General features: G+C 36.2%; 2 protein-coding genes across 3 annotated transcripts; one reads left to right on the top strand and one right to left on the bottom strand.

The window, feature by feature from the left end:
- Positions 1 to 3,160: 3,160 nt before the first annotated feature.
- LOC149936862 (uncharacterized) lies at positions 3,161 to 4,267 on the bottom strand. 2 transcript variants are annotated; one of them, XM_090152763.1, is made up of 3 exons: positions 4,175 to 4,267; positions 3,624 to 3,855; positions 3,161 to 3,554 (listed from the first exon to the last, which is right to left on the bottom strand). In XM_090152763.1, the coding sequence occupies exons 1-3, from the start codon at positions 4,211 to 4,213 to the stop codon at positions 3,409 to 3,411; spliced, it is 417 nt and encodes a 138-aa protein (XP_090008889.1). In that variant the 5' UTR covers positions 4,214 to 4,267; the 3' UTR covers positions 3,161 to 3,408. The 2 variants fall into 2 exon arrangements, with proteins under 2 accessions (XP_090008889.1, XP_090008888.1); XM_090152762.1 differs by having other exon boundaries at positions 3,161 to 3,855.
- A 1,250-nt stretch (positions 4,268 to 5,517) lies between these two features.
- Positions 5,518 to 8,585, top strand: LOC149936863 (uncharacterized). Its single transcript, XM_090152819.1, has 2 exons — positions 5,518 to 5,711; positions 7,902 to 8,585. Exons 1-2 carry the CDS (start codon positions 5,673 to 5,675, stop codon positions 8,460 to 8,462), a joined length of 600 nt encoding a protein of 199 aa, XP_090008945.1. The 5' UTR covers positions 5,518 to 5,672; the 3' UTR covers positions 8,463 to 8,585.
- Positions 8,586 to 14,242: the final 5,657 nt, after the last annotated feature.

A 14,242-nucleotide genomic window follows, 5' to 3' on the forward strand; every position in this document is an offset into this window, starting at 1 on the left:
GAACTGGTAAAAGCTTTAGTAATTACGTTTTAAAACCAACTTAAATATCGTAAGCTTATGTATTTCAAAGAAGGGAATCTGCGTATTAAATATTCCAAACCTACTCTATATTTCGGGAATTTTGCGATATACAGTTCACTTGTAGTACTTATTTTATTTAATAGTTTCAAATAGTTAAACATGAAAATATCACTTTTAAATTTAAAAATATAAAGTTTCGAAAAATGTGGTATAAATAATATTAAAATGCAAAGCTTTTCGGAATAATATGAGACGGTAAATTTTATGTTTGGTCTTGTTTGAGGGACACTATTTGAAATTCCAATACCAACTTTTACAGTAATAGTAGCTAGATATTTATTGTAAACAACAGCTTTTGTCCTGTAAGTCGATTTACCTTATTTAAATAAATATAAAATCTCGGTTAGGTCTAAAACAAAGGAATTTATGAAAAGAAGCTAGCACCTTCAGGATCTATGTATTAAAAGTTTCTAGCGACTCGCTGAATTTGTTTTATTGAAGCGCCTAGTCAGTTAGACTTATGAACCACTCTTAAAATACAAACGATGATGTTTTAATTTTTTCCGACCCGATTATTGAAGAAAAAATAATTTGTTTGGTTTTGTTATCCAACACCCCGCGTCTGCGTTACTTTCGACTTTGTTTTACAGCTGACGTGACTTTTACAACTAATTCTAATTAAAATTTGACACCTTATACAATATGATAAAGATAGAACGACCACCTCACTTCTCTGAATATATATTCTGGCGACTTAATAATTGGTTTATTTTGGCCTGTAACTCCTGTTCTGCAGTGGCGAATTATTCGAGTTATGTTGATAACGTTTTCCCAAAAGGGCCCAAGGGGGCCATTTAAGCAGATAAATTCTGTATAAGCAGACTATTTTTCCAGTTTTCTCTCTATGCCCAAATACTCTGATCTTGACGAATAGTTTACGGTTCTGAGTAATTTCTGTATACCAAAACAAGCGTGGAGTTTAATTTAGCGTAAAGGTTTGCACCTTTTGTTCCAGAACAAGCAAAAGGTATTGACCTAATTGTTTATTTTCTTCCTTACTGAGAGCTATTCGTCTTCTGATATAAAAAACACCCCCTTTAGCGAAGGAAACGAAGGCTACGTGAGATGAGAGAGAATGCTACTACAAACTTGAGGTTTGTCAGACGATATTATCAGTTACTATAAAACTACAATAATGTTGGTTTTTAGACCGGTTGAGCCAGCACCAGAAAATGTCCAGATAACAGCTAGAGGGAACTTTTAGGAGGTGCAGAATCAATTTTAATAATCGTCAATCCAAAATACTCACTGGTTCCGACAGAATGTAGAGATATCCTTCACTTAATGCACAAGGACGAATACAAAGCATCATCGGTTAGGCCTTGAATACTCTAGAATGATTGAAAATAAGACAAGGATCAATTATAGCCAGTGTCGCTTAAAACATTTCATTGGTTCCCAAGAGAGTAGAGATACCTATTATAAAATGGATCAGACTTGGAGAATCGTCAACAAAAAAGCAAAGGGTTAATTATAGCCACCGTCACTGAAAATTCATAACAGGTTGTCCAGTAAGTAGAGCTATCTATCATATAATGGACGAGTATCAACATTGCATCGAGGATTAAGCTTTCAAGACTCATAGAGTTATCAACTAGAAGGCATGGATCAATTATAGCTACCATCACACCAAATTTGCCATTGGTTTCGACAGAATGTAGCGTTACCCATTAGAATTGAGACCGCTACTATTAACAATAGGTCGAATGTGGCTTGAATCTCCTAGACAAGAAAAATTGACAACTCAAGGAAGCCCTACAACCATAGTAAAACCCAAGGTGAATATAAAATAAACTTGAACTTGAACTTGACTTGATATATCCACCGCCGAACCAAAGTATTAACCATTTACATCATAAAACAGGGCGTCTATTAGAAAAAGGACATGAACAATTACAATGAAATATAGCTTAATCTCCTAGACACGAAGAATCATCGACAACAGCTCAAGGAACAATTATATCCATCGCCGCACCATGGAATTCAATGGTTCCGCCAGAAAATGATTAACGGTAATAGTGAGTGTAGGGAGCTGTTGGCTCGCGTGGCCACCACCCTCCTGAGCCTTGTATTTCGGCCACCTAAATAAATGGCTTTAAAAGTCGCTTGATGCCTTAGGCCTAAGGTGATGCCTTGGGTATTAGCCTAGTTGGTTATTATGATTATTATTTATAGGGGGGCCCATCAGATAAAGGACGAGGAGTCACGTCACGCGTCGTTGTAGTTTTGTCTCCAAAATGTAAGAACTATAGCCATCGTAGTAGCGCACGAATAATAAATGTTGTATCAGAATCCCGTTCCCACTTAAGAACTATACAAGTACTAATTTGAATGATGGCCAACTGAACTTATCATCTGGAACACTTCATCAGCCAAGTCAAGGACCTTTAACATGTTCCACGTATATGTACAGCTTATGATTGACGGTCAAAATTTATTAATTACTTTTTTATTATATTTCCTGAAGTGTTACTGAATACCCACCCGAACTGATATGTCTATACTATCAAGTATCATTAATATCAACTATACCTAAAATATAAATAATATAATTGTGTTAATTTCTAATCGCGTAATAATCAGGGTTTCTTCACTGAGCTTGAGCAATTGCAGTGAGGATACACAGCGTAACAGACTGAATGTACACCCCATCTCGCGGGAAATATATATCGCTAATAAATATTTAAAAAATTACGAGGGAAAGAATGATAGTTAGAATTTTATTAAATGAAAACTTATTAAAAGAAAAATCTCCAAAACTATTGGTTTTAAAAAGCACTGAGCAGAAATCAACCATTATAAATCCGAAAATTCAAAATTCGGTGGCGTAATACTCATTTGAAAGTTATAAAAAATTGATTGTAATTTCCCTCTAAAAAAACTTTACGTAAAATAATGAATATACAAATTATTTCATTTATCTGGATCTTATTGGTTTCGGCAAGCACAAGGAACGAAACAATCCAAACTTCAGAAGACTCATTTAAATTGCCGTTCTTCCGTCTTAAATTACATTATGTACCTATGATGACAACTAGATAACGGAAGGCAAAACTACCGAGATGGAACAAAACCAGAATATATGCTATTTTTTATTTCCGATATTGTCATACATTTCCTTGGTTTTACATTTTTTTTACTGGATTTGGATTACTCATTCATAAAAATATTCCCCTCACATTAAAATTTAAAAGTATCGTACTTCAATTAGTACTCTAAAAATTAATTTATAACTCTACACCCTTTTACAATATATGTGGAATTAAAGATTTATAATCTTACAGTCTTACAATATATACAAATATATTTTACTTTTTTAAATTAAAATTACTTCAAGTTGTCGTGTTTAACTCTGACCTTCGAAGCGGATAGAAGCTTTTCAGTGGAGTTGGTTCTAGACGGTGGCAGTTTGTGGGATTTCCCTGCATTCGTCTCTTCTTCCGGAATTGTGCACAGGTTCGGTAACAGGGACGCTAGTTTTGAAAGAGCAGCGTGTCGATGAGCGGAGAAACCAGATTTGTTTTTCGAAGAACGCGGTGAACCTCGACTGGATGCGATTAATCTTTCAGCCTCGTGCCTGATTGTCGTTCGCGACTTCGGTGATGTATTGCCATCTGAATTTGAGCTGTCGTTTGCGCCACCGTCCGAGATGGTCACGGATTCGTAGTTACTTCGATAATTTACCACCATTCTCACGAAGTTTGTTACTTCGCAGAAAATATGCTTTATGATCAAACCGAGCATACCCAACCCGAAACACGCCAAGATAAAAACCTATGTCGAAGGGAACGAAATTAAATATAAAACTGATCACTGAATAACCAGCAAAATGCTCCTTAAACATATGCATTTAAATTAATGATATTCCTAGTTTCAGGTGGTCAACAAGGCATTAAAAATTTGCCGTGGTTCGCTGGTAGGCATGACAAAAGGTCCATTGCTATTTTATATAATTATTAGTTAATTGTATATGTTTGATATTTTAAAATAACTTTTTTAAAAACTTGATCATGAACATTTAATTATAGTTGAGGACGAAATAATACAATGTGATTAACTATAATTTGAATAAAAAGGAAAGAAAATCACTTACTACAAACATGGCCATAATATGTCCACCATCCCATTCCATTTCGAACTTAAAATGCACCGCTTGAATCGAGTGAATCTGCCAGTTAGTTACTGGCACGGACAAGCGAGGTCGTCATAATCGCTGTACTAATTTCCTAGGGTCTCGTTCGTCCATATTAAAGTGACGGTATTTCTAATGAAGGGCAAAGTGCAACCTTCTTCAAGGGCGGGGGGGGGAGTTTAAAGGTATTCTCCAGCTCTACCTGATGGAATTGACATATTTACGCAAACCTTCCCCACTTCTACCGACGCTTAGGATTGTCAGAGACATGAAATTACCAATTTTTATAAATTCATTAATTATTTTTAAGATAGTTTGCGTTGTCTTCCCACCTCAAATTTCGGTTTGAGTTCGGATTGACGATAAGGGGGACTATTTCGGGCAAAACGAGTCATTAGTTGATTGCCTATGTGACGTCATTCCAAAGCATATTTTAAAGACAACGTTCGGGCGTACGTGACAGTGCTTAATTGGCCTACATTGCGCATTTCATTGGTTTTTAGTTTATCCATTCCTCTTAAAATAAATACAACTGCATCGATTATCCTCTATCGTAAATCAACTGTTGCGCCACAGAGTTGCCACGTGTTAATTTTCCAAATGAGTGTTTTTTTAAATACAAAATAGGTTTATTTTAAAAACGTCGTTTCGTGTAAAATCCTGAAAAAATAAATATTTTGTTGACTACATTTACTGGAGATAAAATATTTCTTACAAAAAAACTAAATATTTAACATAGACTAAACGTTTGCGCTAAATGTTTCCTACACGCACAGTCAAACGGCGGTGACGGTTTTTTAGGATAATTCTTGGTTTTCGCTACGACCTTCCTCTATTTGAACTTTAAAAAGCACTTCGACAAACAGGTGGCGCTAGGAAATCCGAGTGCACTGTATTAGTTTCTTTCCTTCATGCCTCAATTATTAGAAACTCTGGCCGTGCTTGCCCCTTCACCCCCAAGGATATTTTAAATAAGACCTTTAACCTTTAATAACAGCGAATGGATAAGAAAAAGCGACAAATTTGAGTTTACTCTCCAAGTCAATTTGTCAGTTTGGTCGCTATTCCTATTTCAGAGCTCCCGGTAGCTATTTTATGGTTAAACGGCTCTTAGCAAAAATAAAATCGTCGATAATTTTTTGGCATCAGAAAATATTAGGTGAAAACGGGTTGCGCTTTGTGACCCCAAAAACAAACTAAGGGGTAATCTGTAACGGATCAAAAAAGTTGTCTGAATTTGATGATAGCTTGAACTGCACTTGGTTATTTACAAGTGACTAACATAGTTCTAAAGACCTTTTTATAGATTACGACACGTTTGGCCCTGATTATTTTTATATTTTCTCGTTATTGCGTTCTGTCAACACTGAATTCCGAGACGGTCTCTCTAAATGTATCGTTTGTTTATTCTCTCGCTTTGTAATTAATTCGCGTTACTAGGAGCGGTTGCTACTTTAACATGGAGGAGGGAAAAGAACCAACTAAAGGTGACATTTTGGTAAGTTCACTTCTTACTTCACTATCAAAGCAATTTTCGTGGTCATTTTCGGAACCAGTTTATCACAATTGTGATCTTATGTTAGCTCGTTTATTTTTGATTTGGGTCTAAATTCTGTAGCATAAACAAAAATATAATTATGTAATAAAATAGATCTTTTGCGTTGTTCCCGATCGCCCGCATACGCGCTGAGTAATAGCTGCATCACCTTGACCAATCAATCAACCCGGTATCTCGTCATTTCTCTCAAACTGTCTTCTGACGCGATTGAAGCACACGCTGGTGACATTTTCCTTCACCCTCGCATGCTGGGCTTAAATTAGTCAAGGATACCTTCGGATAGTCCTTGTAAAATCATTATCCTACTTTCTTGATTAAAAATTATACAAAATATTGACCTAGTTTTTTGTCAATGTATAAACTAAACACACTATTTTTTTTTAAATTAAATTCTGGCACAGATCCACAGTTTTACTGATAAAATTAAGCTCTTAAGGCCGAGTACATGGTTTACTGTCTTTCACTGAAAGTTGGCTCACTGCAAGACACATGAGCTGCTCTGCAACTTCTAGTGTAAGACCATTAACCTAATAACTCTGTAATCGGCCTTTAAGCTGTCTTTAACTGTAAAACCTAGCAACCGAAGAACTACGTTTGTTTCCCCAATGTACCTTAGCTGCTTCTTCCCCCACGATTTTGTAATGCGTTGCGTTTTTTTTAATAATTACTTTTCTAATTGCAATGACGCTTTTTTATTCACTTGTAATTAAGAATTAACCTTTATTTTGTAAAATAATTATGAAATGATTGACATCTAGTTTTCATTGGATATAACGCATCTAAGAGCGCTAGCGGGAAGTTTTGCTTTTCAACAAAGAATTCGCTAACTTACACCGTAAACCGCGGTACGGTTTTCCAGAACGCTTAGCTGGCTCATTAGAAACATAATAAATTTATCTCTTCCATCACCGTGTCAGTGTGAGAAATAAGGCACTATCACAGGCCAATCGCCAGTTTAAAAATTAAATGCTTTGGGTGTTAGTGGCCCTGGTGACCACTTAATTAATTCAAAGTGGTTTCCCTTCAAGATTTTAGTTCATTAAAAAAATACTATATTAATCCCTAAAATTGTTAATTTAACACTCCAAAATTTGAAATACTCATAATAACTAACCTACTAACTTCTAAACTTATGCCCTAGCACATATTGTCAAGAATAGATCATTTGAAAATAAATTATGAAAGCCTGATTTTGAAGGTTAAAAATGGTAAGTGGCCAGTGGACAGTTTTTTTAATTCAACTACATAGGCTCGTCTGGCCACAGGTCCAGTTTAAAAAAATCCTTATTTCTTAACCTGCACCGTGTCATACTTTTAGAAGTAATCGAGCGCGTGCTAGAGTCACCAAATTTTAATATTGTGCAGCTTCCAAATTGTCAGTTCGAAATCTAAACTACGCTACCTGTTGGCAAATATTAAGTCAATAAAAGTCTTAATTTCTATCTTTTTACTTATTTTTAGAACTTGTTAATAGTCTCTCCAGTATCAGATTAGTCCTGTTATTTTTCTAAATATAAAACAAAAGTTTTGTTTCACAAATAGGGTTTTTACACATGTTTGACTTTTGCATTAGGGGGTATCTATTTGGCAGAAGTTACTAAACTTAGTTTAGTGTCTAATTTTACTAAGTTATTCAGTAGTCCCTTAAGACAAATATCTTTATTAAGCAAATAAATAGCAAATTGGCGCTTTCAAAGCTTCGAAATTTAGTGATTCTTAAAAATCCAGTCTCAAAAATACTATGTATATCTAGTTTCTAGTCTTTCTTTACTTCACCTTTTTGCAAGACTAATAAATAAATCCACAAATAGTGCTATTTGCTCAAAAAAGTAATTTTTCTCTGAAACATTTTTTAAGAAAAAAATTATATTTTTGCTTTCTGGACTGCGATTTTTTTCGGCTAGAAAACATTTGAAAAACATTTTAATAGACCAACGCTTCAAATTTCTACTTTTTTTAATCTAATGCGTTCTTTATTTGCGGGATCGGAAAGTATCCTTAAATGATGGGAATGCAATGGGAGGAGCCGTCTAAAATCCGCCAAAACTTTTCAACAATTTTGTGGGACTTTTCTAGTTAAAACTAGGTTTTTAAAGTATTTATAATATTATTCGATATTTATTTTCGCAGATGCTGTTCATGGTGGCCTGCGCGTTGACTTTCATCGTAGGTATATCGGCTATGTGCTTGTGTTCGCTATGTATGAGCGATCCGATTGACGAATGGATGGCTTATTACCGATCCGCAATGTCGTCCAGCGGTATCGTGACCGATGCGTCATCCGAACAGCACAGCGAGGTCGGGTTTGGTCTTGACGACTTACCAGAAATCAGCTCGATCAGCGGCATCGAACGGGACTTTTCGCTCGGTTCTGATTTGTCCGACATCAGACCAGAGATAAAAACGCCGTCGCAATTTCCGAGGGTGTTGTTAAAAGTGCATCGAGAGTTTGATTCTAAAACGAGTCCCAGAATGTTATTCGCATCAGATATATGTCCGGCGTCGACGCCAAAGCAACGCGCTTTCGCCTCCTCCGCAGCGTTTTCTACGGACAAAAGTGACTCTTCGACCTTGTCCTCAACTCAAGACGAAGAGCCAATTGCTTCAACCTCTGGTTACAAAAAACCAGATACTCCGGAATCCTCCGATTCGTCCCAAGACCAAAGTGACAAATCAGTCAGATTCAAATAATTTAGAAATAATTTTAGAAAATTTACTTATTTCAAAACGACCCTTTTAGTTTTTAGCTTTTCGTTGTAATTCACGTGACCATTTGAATAAGCAATAAAAATCAAATTAATTTTTTTACAATTTAACACGTAATCAGAAGTGAAAATTGGATTCAATTCGAAACGGAGCTCTCTAAATAAAACCTAAAAACCTCATGTACGTCCGTGTGGTGGCGGAGTGGGTAGCACTTTCGCCTCGTAGCAAGAGGGACAAGGTTCGCTCCCAGTTTGTGGCACTGGGTGAAAAACTCCTTCTGCGTTGAGTTTGCAAGTTCTGTCCCCACTAGTTAAAGGGCCCTCCCCACCCCGAGATCTTCGGTTTCCCCTTCCCATAAAAACGTGTAGAGGTTAGCGGTAAAAGTGAGTGTAGGGACCTGTTGGCTCGCGTGGCACGAAGGGCTTGCCACCACCCTCCTACGCCTTGTAACCCTGTTTAAAGGCATTAAAAGTCACTCGATGACTCTGACATAAGGTGGTGCCTTGGGTATTAGCTTACCTGATAATTATCTGATCTTATTAAATAAATATAGGGTTAAGGCAATGAGTGGGTAGTTGCTGATTCTAGAGATTAGGTCATTTTTACCTTCTCCTGTAAAACTATTCAAACCTCGAAAATTATCTAAGTGTGTTATTTAACAAGATAATATTACCCTTATTTTTAAATACTCTTCACTAAATTCCATTCACATAAGAGCACGGACGTGCAAGCTACTCTATAAAGGGTGTTCCAAAAGGTTATACAAAATTTTACTGAGTTGTAGGGGGTGAGTTGAGAAGTATTGCATTTTTTCCCCCATTTTCCTACGATGAGTTAAAAGAGCGCCAGAGAGCATCAAAGTGTGGCCTACTAGCCTCTGGAAGTAGGCTGCAACAAGCACCGGGATGCGCCGGTTCGGGTACCTTTCCTGGTAGAGACGCTGAGCAGCCAAAGCATTACCATCCACTAGTCCATACACGAAATGAATATCCGCCAGTTCTTCCGCAGTTTGAAAGTGGAGAGAAATCGCGGCGCATCACGACTTTAAATACTGTTTAAGTTAACTTTTTTACGCTGGTTTTCTCGAGTTGTTTACAAAGTCTTTTTTTACCTATTACACGAACCCAAACCTTAATGTTCGCATTTCTCTGCTGCTTGGTTTGCGCTTGTTGCAGCCTACTTCCAGGGGCTAGTAGGCCACACTTTCACGCTCTCTGACGCTCTTTTAACTCATCGTAGGAAAATGGGAAAAAACAGGCATAATTCTTAACTCACCTCTTACAACTCCCTAAAATTTTTGCATAACCCTTTGAAACATCCTGTATGTGGTCCTTTCAAGGGCTGTATTAAGAAAGGTCATAAAACGTGTTAACTTGTCAAGTTTAGTTTCTAGTAGTGCCCGTCGTGTAAAAACTATGCGCGAAAGTTGAAAAACACCATTACTTAGTGGAAACCGAAGATTTTGAGGTCGACGATCACCATAACGCCATTTTTGCCTGTTGTTTAATTTAAACCAGTGATGGGCACCGCTCATCTCATTGTGAGCGCTTTTGTTATTATGAGTGAAATTGAGCGGGAAAATGTTTTTTTAAAGAACGCGAAACGAAAATGAGAGGAGCGCTAATTTCAGCGCCCAAAAAAGGGCGAAAAAAGAGGAGCGTCAATTTTATCGCTCAAAAATACTAAATGTGAGGGGATATTAGGCTAGTCGTGAGCGAGCTGACTGGCTCTTTGACCAAAATGCCCAACACGGATTTAAACCAGCAGCAAGTAAAAATTGCATTTGTAAAATAAATGTGGAACCCAGCAACCAGAAATATTTAATTCGGGGATCCTGTTATTGCCACGTAGAGGGAGTTAAAAATAGATGGTCTTTTATAGAAGCTGTGCACTTTTTTAACCGATGCAAATGGCAAAATGTTTGTCGTCGCCGTAGGTATAATACACGTTAACCGGTGGGTATGCAATTTCAAAGCAGTGGTGCCAGTTGGATTTTTTAGTACAATGGTTAGGAAATAAGAAATGTTAAAGGATTCACATATGGACTGCATTGCAAAGGATAATGAAATACGTGAAAAGGTATATTAAATCTAAACCCTAAACAAATTTGAAGAAATTTATAAACTTACAAATATCTCGTACCAATAGGTCTTCGAGCAAACATAAAGATGCATATAGATCTTCGAGTAAAAAACTAAATTAATTAAAATAGCCAGAATTTCCAACGGTAGACTGGTTTCGTCCTATTTGGGACTCATAAGTAACGTGCAGGAAATCTGGCTCGCGACTATTTAACTGAAAATATAAACTAAACCTAAAAGTTAAAAATTTCAAAACGTGTTGCGTAACAACGGAAAGTTGAATAGGGGGAGAGTGGTGGAGAATATAATATATGAAGCCCTTTTGGTACGAGCTATTTGTAAGTTTTAAAATTTCTTCAAATTTGTTAGGAGTTTAGCTTTTTTATCCCTTTTCATTATGAACTTATCTACATATTCGCATATATTATCATCCTTTGCAAAGCAATCCATAGTCGTGGTTCCCTTTAACTTAAAATTTCGTATATTCTATAGCGCATTGACAGAGGGCGAGGCTAAGAAGGGTCATCTGACGGTGACGTCATAAAGTCATTTCAAAATACGTTTTTTGAGGCTTTCAGCGACGGCCTTTCTACGTAGCTTTAGTGATTTTAATTTCAGTTTCTATAAGCTTATTGATAATAATTTTTGAGAAAAATGGATAGCTTTTGCGCGGTATATGGTTGTTATAATCGGGCAAACCTTGACGGATCAAATTTATCGTTTTATCGGTTTCCTGGACAAAAAAAAAAGAAGTAGCAATAAGTCCTTGGTCGCCCTAGCGAAATTAACAACGATAAGATGGGTTCATGCAATAAATCTTTTTGATACAAGGTCTGCGACACATTGTCCTTTGATGCAGAAAATGCATTTAATTTCGACTCATCATTCTCCATCGCATTCGCAGGTGGCTTGGGTACTAATAATAAATATATTGTGTGTACTAACGCCACGGGGGGCGAAGCTTCTTAAAATTTTTAATACGTAATTTCTATTCTGTTACTTGAACTAAATAAGTAAATCTAATTCAAACCTGACAATTTTTCAATTTGTTTTAAAAAAACGGGGTGTTTTGAAATGTTTTATGTAACGAAACGAAGTTTGATGGTAAAACATAAATATTCTTAATTCATTTTATTCAACAAATAAATCCATCTATTGGAAATTTTAATGAAAACGTTTTGGGTTAAATATTTCCACATTTCACGGTATCATTTAGTGTTTCAATTCTTTGGGGATTCCAGTAGCGTAGACAGGGTTTTGATTCGGGAGAGAGACCACACAATTAACAACAAGTTGGGAAGCCAAAATATACCTCTCCTCGGAAGATTTGTCCCTAGTGGTATTAATTTCTCGAGATGACCCTTAAAGATATATCTCCGAAATTCAGAGTTATTTACTAAAAACGTAATCCCGGTTCAATCCCGCCCGGTATAAAATTTTAATTTGAATTAAAATAATTGAAACGAAACAACCGAGATTAATTTATTCAGAATATTATAAATTTTGTAGTTAGTTAGACGTACTAAAACAATGCACAATAGAATTTCACACTATTAACAGTACAAGTTTATAAGTTAAATATAATACGACAGCCAATTTTAATGAACGAAATATCTATAGAGGGTATTTGTATTTTTCTCGCTTACGAAATACTTGCCGCACCTTTAACGCTCATTTTATTTCAACACTCGCTCTGATGAAGATACCGTAGAATAGCTATATTCGACATCTGGTAGTGGACGACTCGTAGATTTCCTGTTTACGTTGTGACACATACCGCATGAAAAAGACCAATGCCGTCCAATTTCCAATATCATATAATGACTCACACACCCAGGAAATCAATGACTGCATTACTAATCGTAGATATCTAAATATCCACACCAATAGAAAATGTATTAACAAGAAGCGAAAACCTTACCATTAACAAAGCACAAAAAGCCACTTAACTAACCCACAGCTCGTATATCAATAAACGTCAAACCAACGCTACCGCATTAATTTTTATTTCAAGATATTTCAGTTGGCGATTATGTAGCTGCGGAATATGATAAGGATTGGTATGTAGCCTTAGCAAAATACAAGAAGAAAACGATTATCTACTGAATTTTATGAAATGCGATAAAGATAGAGGAGTAGTTTCATGGCCATCCCAAAAAGATTAATGTTTTGTTACAACATACTCCATTTTGTGCATTTTACCTAGCCCAGTAAAAGAAAATGTACGGAAGTCTTTCTAAGGACGTACAACTACTATTCTGCCAATTCCCAAAATATGTCTAGGCAATGCTCAAACAATATTCAAAACTAAATAATTGTGTTTTTTTTTTTAAATTACTTGAGTTTATGAAATAAAAAAAGGAGATAGCTGTGTTTCTGTGGATAAACGATTTTTCACGTATTTTTGGACTTACAACCAAAATACTCCGAACAAACCATACACCATAAAAAAAGCTTAGTATTAGGGCTATTATAAAATGTATTAAAATTTAAATTCGAAAATGGACCTTTTTCAGGGTTACTCGTCAAGCGCGACCCCCCGCGCGTTCAAAATTTAAAATATGACCTAAATTAAATGAAAACCATTACCGGTGGAAAATTTTCGTTAGCATTTCTGAAATCTGCTCTAACAACTGCCTTAAGTCTGAAAATTGTAAGCTATTCATTGTATCTGGAGAACCGGTATTAACAAAAACCTTTAGGGGTACGAATTTCGTTCAGACAACAAACTTAAAATGGGGGTATTTTCAAACACGTGTATTTTGAAAATCTTTAAATATTTTTGGCCAATATTTCGTATTTGGTCGTGCCATGATCACTGTTTGTAGTGCTTAAAATTTCATTATGATCTGTTGACCCATGGTAACATGAGTGTTCGAACCTGCGTGGAATGACCCCGCGCTAAAACAAGATTTGACGTTTAAAACTTCATACGTAAAAAATGGTAGACTTTAAAAACTATTAATATACTCTTCCGCTTAAGCTGAGCTTATAATTTTCAATGAACTGTAACATGTGTCGGTGGTTCTGTGGTAGAACACTCACCTGCCATGCAGGAGGGCTCGGGTTCGAAACCTGCCCGATTATTTAACAATGAGACGTTTATAGCAACCGTCAGCCCCAAACGTCGAAAATTCTTCGCGTACAAGCACAATTCGCAAAAGAAAATTATAATACACCCTTTTCCCTAATTCTAAGAAACTGCGTACGCAGCGATTACGCTTTGCTCCTAAAATGCGACAGACACGGTGATTGATATACCCCTCCTAGGCTACTATGTCCCCTCGGAGAGGTAAAAACATTGTTGTCAATCCTACCTTTAGAGGTGGAAGTAACTCAATGTTTACGTACGCCCTACTACGTTTTATATGCAATTTCGTTTAAGGCCTGAATTTGTACGATTATAGTTACAACTGTTGAAATAACAATTTGTTAAAATGCACTACCAACAGTACTATGTTTCTTAAAGAGTAAGTTGCAATTATTCGTTAATGCCTCAATTTTGTTATTAAACGAAGCGAGTACGTTTAAAATACCGAATTATAAAGTTTCGTTGCTTTCCGTTTCGTAGTTAATTAGAAGTAATTAGTAGAACGGCCAAACAATTTGAATTTTAGCTACCACGGTTACATTTTTTCTTCTTAGGCCACTTAAATTCTTATTTCCTTCCCATAACTGGGTTAG

Source organism: Leiobunum rupestre, chromosome 7, assembly GCF_980474605.1.
Source record: "Leiobunum rupestre chromosome 7, qqLeiRupe1.1.hap1, whole genome shotgun sequence".
Taxonomy (NCBI): Eukaryota; Metazoa; Arthropoda; class Arachnida; order Opiliones; family Sclerosomatidae; genus Leiobunum; species Leiobunum rupestre.

Bases quoted from the DNA above. Each gene is read 5' to 3' on its own strand.
- LOC149936862 (XM_090152762.1), bottom strand. From the start codon at position 4,213: ATGGAATGGGATGGTGGACATATTATGGCCATGTTTGTA. The intron at 3,856-4,174 runs GTAAGTGATTTT...CCTTCGACATAG, and splicing joins ATATTATGGCCATGTTTGTA to GTTTTTATCTTGGCGTGTTT.
- LOC149936863 (XM_090152819.1), top strand. From the start codon at position 5,673: ATGGAGGAGGGAAAAGAACCAACTAAAGGTGACATTTTG. The intron at 5,712-7,901 runs GTAAGTTCACTT...TTATTTTCGCAG, and splicing joins CAACTAAAGGTGACATTTTG to ATGCTGTTCATGGTGGCCTG.